The 6,980-nt window shown below is 39.0% G+C and overlaps 1 protein-coding gene across 1 annotated transcript in view; it reads right to left on the bottom strand.

The window, feature by feature from the left end:
• Positions 1-612: 612 nt before the first annotated feature.
• The window catches only part of itfg1 (integrin alpha FG-GAP repeat containing 1), a 166,041-nt gene continuing 159,673 nt past the window's right edge, over positions 613-6,980 (bottom strand). The window contains exon 18 of the mRNA XM_085414551.1: positions 613-812. Coding sequence (XP_085270677.1) covers positions 753-812 — 60 coding nt within the window. The 3' untranslated portion in view covers positions 613-752. The remainder of the gene's footprint in view (positions 813-6,980) is intronic.

Below are 6,980 nucleotides of genomic sequence, written 5' to 3'. Positions count from 1 at the left end.
GCACTCCCATGATGCAGCGTTTTAGGACAGACTCAAAAGAGACAAACTTGCACTCAGCAGACATGAAGGCCATTCATTATTTTTAGTGGGATCGGAAGCATAAAAATGTTCTGCAGCATCATTATATCACATTATGTTCACTTTTCACCAATTGCTGTCTGTAGCTGTGAGGCTGAATCAATATAATACAATCAGTTCAGTTTAATTTCACAGGAAAAAACCCAAGAGGTTCATCAGCTGTGCAAAGACAATGGACAGAAACACGTGTGTGGCTTTGAAGTAACGATGCACATTTATATACACACAATGTTAAAGGTGCTTCCTTCCCAGTGAACAAACAAAAAGAAACTGCTTTTATCATTGGAGCTACTTGTTGGGCATTTCAAAAGGATCCAAATACACTAATAACACCACTGACGATCACACTCCTAACGACAGTCGGTCCAAAGAAATCACTGCTTTAAACTTGAGAGTGATTCCCATTAGGATTTCGTTGTCTGTCTCTATGGCCTTGTTGCAGCTCCTGTACTTCTAAAACTGGAATGAATAAATGAAATGGAGCATAAATATTTAACATCTGACTCAAGGACTGAAAAATATCAAACAGAAACGTTTTGGGGTATACGAGAATCCATTTATTGGCCCTTGAAATGAGTCTGAGTGAAAACGTGTGAAGAGGAAAGGGTGGTCAGGTGAGAGGCATGCGCGGGAGGATGGGAGAGGATGGTCTCCCATGATGCAGCTTTGTTTCTTCACATGGCATCAAAATGGAAACGGTGGGCTTCCTGGCGCTTCTCTCGGTCATCTGCTTTCTGCACAACACACACACACAGAGAAACACACAACGCCAGGTTTTTAAGGTCAAAGGAAAACAGTCATTTATCTTGCACTGGAGTCATAAATACAAGAGGACACATCATCAGATTTTGTAGCGTATACAAAACAAACAATGACGACCTTCACTTATTTCTCTAAAGAAAGTTTAGGTTCTCCATCATCTGTTGAAATGGATTTTTCACTGTCATGTACAAAAATTAATTTCTAAGGAGGGACAGAGCTTGTGCTGGAGGGGAAGAGGGACCAGAAAGGCAAATCACTACCGTGTATTTTGGGAATGCCCGTGGGGTTTTCAATTACTGGCTAACAATCAGAGATGGTAGGGAAAATTTAAAAAAAAAAGAAAGAAAATCGGCTTGATTATTTCAAATCTTGGGGAATGTGCCATCAGAACTTAAAGGCATTTAGAATAATGCTATTTGAAAGTTAAAAACACTCATCACATGGTTGAGTGAGAAAACACCGATGTTAGTTGACAGTTCTAACGTGACGCAGGATTTTATTGATTTAAGACTTCAGAGGGACAGATCTGATGAAAGCTGTAAAGGATGGATTGAGTTTATTAATATCATGCAGGCAAATGAGTGAGAGTTGTAGTTTAACAACCTCATAACTGTGTTACTTACAGCTTTCTGGTTTCAGTATTCAGGGTTTTGTTTTGTATTACTCCGTCTCTCTTTTATTTTAAACCCCTGTTTGCTCTTGAATCAAATGTTTGGATTTGTATGCTCTAACAGAGTTCGCATAATGTCGTATGATTTATACTACTGTACACTATGTAAGTGCTTCCACCTACACATAACACAGGAGCTGCTCAGCCATGGAAATCACTGCAGGTTTTGTGCTGATGTTAATACCAGTGGAGGTTTGGAACTGTTGTTAGCAGAGCTTTGGCGATTTTTACTCACTATGTTCCTCAACTTCTTTCTTAGAGTTTTTTTTCTGGCAACTGGCTGCTTTTTCAATCATCTTGAGTCCTGTACCTGACCATTTTCAGAGGAATTTTCTTTTTTTTTTTGTTAAGACACTTTAACACTGATCTACAAATCATTTTGGCACCAACTTACAAACCTGTGTTGTGTCCACACACAAAAGACAACTCAGTTAAGATTTTGTTTTTAGGTATTTTGTTACCAGCAGTCACACAATTTGTTGCAAATGTTATTAGAAGTGACAAAAATAACAGTTTGACAAACATATAATAGTAGTTTTGCAACCACATGATTTTTCCCACTGAGATAATATTGAAAACCTCGGTATACCTCCGAATGTGCAGGGGGTCCTTGAAACATCTGAGGAAACTGGACAAGTGAAGGACAGAAGTGGCAGGCTTAAGAAAACCATCTATAGCAAATGAACAGTACCTGAAAGTCATGTCCTTAAGAAATGGGAAAGAAATTGACGAAATACCTGACACCCGAGAGCTGAATTGGACCTTTAGTTGACATTTGAAGAAATTACAAGAAAGCTTGCGAAGAATAAAAGTGGAGGGTAGCTCAAGACTTTTGCATAGTACTGTGCTTCAACCTTTCCAGAGAAACAGATATTTCTGGAGGCTTTTTTTAAGTACAGGTTACTATGCAATGTTTTTACTGATTTGGCTAATGGAGGGTGGCCCATGAGCCAAATAAATACAAGACCCCTGCCTTAAATTGTACTTTATAACATCTCTAATAACCAAGGAAAAACAGAACAACAGGAACACAGAGTTTTCTGAAGAACTACTGGATTTGCCGTGGAGAATAATTTAGACATCACCTGCTATTATTTCTGCAAAGCCAAGTTACACGGGCACAGTATGTGGGAACCACTGAATACTCCACTACAAACAGGTAAACAGTGCCTGTTCCCCTAACCACACAATAAACACGAACAACATGTGCAATCACAGAAGCTGTACATATCAAAGCTTGACAGCTGCAGCCTGAGCATGCTGTTCGTTAGCCAAACTAAAACTGATGGCAGTGAGATGACTAATGTGTGACTAAAACGGAAGTACATTTTCTTAAAAGCCAAAAGCTCTGTGCATCTGTGTGCTTGTTGAATGTGAGGACACTGTATTACTTCTAAACCAGAAACAGCTAAAATCTTGATTTGCAATCTGCAGTGCATCGGTCAGAGAACCTGAACCAAGCCCAACTGAACGCACTCAGATCTGAAAGCAGTGCTGAATAGGACGAACCTACTACCATTTATTCTTGGACAGATTGCTTAACTGGAAAATTTGTACTTTATTTACATTTACCAGTTGATTAGTTAAAAATGTGTTAGGAGAAAATGATCAAACTAAAACATTCTGGTTAACTTTGTGGTCTAATGTCTTGATGCATGCTCAATCACCCCAGTAAGTAAATCTCCAAAAGTAAATTCTGTTCATCTGGAGGTAACGTTTTCAGTGGTTTTCCCACTGAAAACGTTACCTCCAGATGAACAGAATCAACTTTTGGAGGTTTGTGGTCTAATGTTCAAATCTGTTAATAAGTGATGCACAAATTAGACTTTTTGTTAGGAGGTTAATATTCAATTACATCACAACAGGTAAAAATGTAATGTTTGCTCCAATGATTAATCAAATTCAAACATCACACAAACACACAGAGTTTCTGTCCTCCCGTCAATGTGAAAAGGCTTTTAAGGATAATATGTGTGCATTCATAGCCAACAGTCTATTATCATCATCTGGGCAGTGGGACAGACAGGCAGGTGTGATGGCTGCAGGCAGTGGTGTACGAACTAAGCTGTGAACAAGCTGACAGACGTGCAGCAGCAAAGTCCACCACCCTCTCCCAACAACACCTCCTCCCTGAGGGCCCCGCTCAAGTCACCTGCTTCTACTCTAATACTCCTGGTGTGCTGATGAAAAAAACAACAACAAAATTTCAGCCAACAGCAGCAATTTCTCATGTTTTCTGTTTACTTCTTTGAACCGGCACCTAACATCGTCTCAAACAGAACAAGAACATGTTATGATGTGAGAGCCCATGAAAGCAATTTTGTAATTTCAACATGTCCAGACTGTGTTCATCCCCGCAGTGCAGGAGTAGGGATAATGTACAGTTCTTTTTGAAGACAAGAAGGAGGAGGCCATGGGGATGTGTGAACATTTGCAGCTGTGGTATCAAAAGTCACAGCTGAAGTGATACTCCACCCTACATCTCTCTTTCAGGTGTCAAACTCAACCCCCTGTAGACTTCAAAGGAAAGTGTAAAACGTTTTTCGCCAAAATAAAACTAAAGACACTTTTTCCACCCTTACTGTTGAATTTGTAAGTGTGTCAGAACCACTTTGTCCCAACTTACTGACTGTTCACTACCAACAACCTGAAAAGACCGCGATTTCTTCTCAAATGCTAAATTTAATGAAGAAGTAGTTCCTGCGTACTTGTAATACATGCAATTCTATCTTTCTTAAAAAGGACTGTGAGGGTATTAACTAAATTATTTATAAGCTGCACCTTCCAGAATACACCAAGTTGATGCTTTCCTCACCAGGTGGACGTTGCAGGTTAAAACAACCATTATGCAGAGTGAGCTCTTGCAGCCGTGTGAAAAATGACATGCAAAATGTCTGAGCTTAACAGAAAGGATCTGGGGTCGACCCTGCCGTTTAAGCCGTTTTCACACATAGATAACAGCTTTTAAATTTTTGAGACATCACCTGGAAGAAGTGCAGGTGTGAACGCAGATGTGAGACAAAGTCAGATTGGACATTAGCTGGTCTTTAAAACATTTAGCTCCCTCATTAAAAAGTCTGTATGATGTCAGACAGTGTGGTCTTCTGCAAGCTCTACCCAGACAGCTTCGGTGACTAAAACCACACAGAGTATTTCCAGTAGTGCAAATGTGTGTGAAACTACTGTAAAATGATTATTCACATGTGAAAATGGCCACGGATGAGTTAGAATCCATTATTCTATTGATCAAGGCCGTAACAGTAACAAGTGTCTGATATTCCGGGGTTTATTTGAACAAAATCAGTGATTTGTTCAATCACCTAAACATACATTTTTGGTCCCTATAATCAAACCAAGAACCTACAAATAAAATAATATTGAAGTAAAAAAAGCTATACCCAGGACACAACCCTAATCTCCTTGTTTAAAATTTGCAGACTAATTCCCAACATCAGTCCTCAACCCTCCTTATGTAAAACTAGTCTCTGTACAGAACAGTCAAATCTATAAATGAACCATTTATGTCACTTTGGGAGCCATTTGGAATCAAAGTATTCTTTTGTTTAGATGTTTTATATCGGTGTAATTGTTGGTGTAATCATTCCTGCCATTCCTACTGGCCATGTTTCTCCCAACACAAAGCCAGTGTAAGTAATCAGGAATAAAAAACCTGATCAAGTGGGTATTTTTTAAGTACAAGATTTTCATTTCTGCGGGCATTTCCTAGCTGAGCTGCAGTGAAGGGACAGTCGCACAAAGGGAGGAAATTTTGTGCTAAAAATATGCAGAAGATCCTCATCGATGTGGACAACCTCACACTGCTGAAGCCTCGTGTAAGCTTTGGCTCAACTATGTATTTATGCACAGAATGAGGATTTCCCTTACATCTCTGGAAACAGTACGGGGTCTGTTGATTACCAAGAGAAATAACTGCTGCGACAAACAGCTTACATATGTCTTATCTGCTTTAAGCCACACTTGTAAATGTGTCATAAATCCATGATCCAGTTCTTTAAATGTCGTGTTGGCCCAAGTGGACCTAATTATACCTACTCTATGCTTTTTAGTTGAATCTGAAGGGGACAAGGTCAAAGTTTTAAATAATGAGGTCAGTGCTTGTAACAAGTAAACCCTGTGAGTCAACAGCTGAGGTGACAGACTGATCTAATCACCCAGTTTCAGGAATTCTTTTCTATTTTTGTCTGTATGATGTCAGTGACATCATTCAAACTGAAGAAAATTGCATTAAAAGAAGGGTGGCCTTAAGGAAGAGGAGCCAAAACAGCTGGTGTCAGAGATGGTAAACTAATGGGTAGAACCAACAAGATATACAGTGGTGTAAAAAAGTGTTTGCCCCCTCCTGATTTCCTATTTTTTGTACTTTTGTCACACTGAATGTTTCAGATCATCAAAAAATTAAATATTAGACAAAGATAACGCAAGTAAAAACAAAATGCAGTTTCTAAATTATCTATTATCAAGGGGGAAAAAATCCAAACCTACATGGCCCTGTGTGAAAAAGTGATTGTTTGCTATCACATCTTTGGAAAGCTCAATGTGGCTAGAGTTCAATTTCTCTAGCCACACCCAAGTCTAATTACCGCCACACCTGTTCTCAATCAAGAAATCACTTAAGTAGAATCTGACTGACAAAGTTTGTCCCATTACATCTGGTGTAAAAGTAACGCAGCATTTTTAGAAAGGGAACATCATCCCATCTGTAAAATATGGTGGTAGTAGTGTGATTGTCTGGGGCTGTTGTGCTGCCTCAGGATCAGAAAGACTTGCTGTGGTAAATGGAACCCTGAATTCTGCTGTCTACCAAAATATCCTGAAGGACAATGTGAGCTTAAGCTAACGCGCACTTGGGTTCTGCAGCAGGACAATGATCCAAAAGACACCAGCAAGTCCACCTCTGAATGGTTTAACAAAAAAAAAAGAAAAGAAAAAAAGAAGGATTTGGAGTGGCCTAGTCAAAGAACTGACTTGAATCCGATTGAGATGCTGTGGCATGACTTTAAAAAGGCAGTTCATGCTTGAAAACCTTTTAATATGGTTGAAAAACAATTTTGCAAAGATGAATGGGATAAAACTCCTCCACAGTGCTGTAAAGACTCGTTGTCAGTTATTGAAAACGCTTGATTGCAGTTGCTGCTGCTAAGGGTGGCCCAACCAGTTATTAGGTTTAGGGGGGAAATCACTTTTTCAGACATTACCATATAGGTTTGGATTTTTTTCCACTTAATATTAAACAGCTCAATTTAGAAACTGATTACTTGTGTCATCTTTATCTAATATTTGAATTTGTTTGATGATCTGAAACATTTAAGTGTAACAAACATGCAAAAAATAGGAAACCAGGAAGGAGGGAAACACCACTGTAAAATACAGAAGGATTATTTTGAATCATACAAAGCTACTCTGGTAGTGTCCATATTATTATCTCATTTATCACTCTAAGAGTAAAGGT

Source organism: Rhamphochromis longiceps, linkage group LG1 (assembly GCF_057381845.1).
Source record: "Rhamphochromis longiceps isolate RC_006_pf linkage group LG1, R_longiceps_female_GT1.1, whole genome shotgun sequence".
NCBI classification, from domain to species: domain Eukaryota; kingdom Metazoa; phylum Chordata; class Actinopteri; order Cichliformes; family Cichlidae; genus Rhamphochromis; species Rhamphochromis longiceps.
The sequence above is the reverse complement of the archived record's forward strand: the minus strand, read 5'-3'. Positions and strand labels throughout refer to the sequence as shown.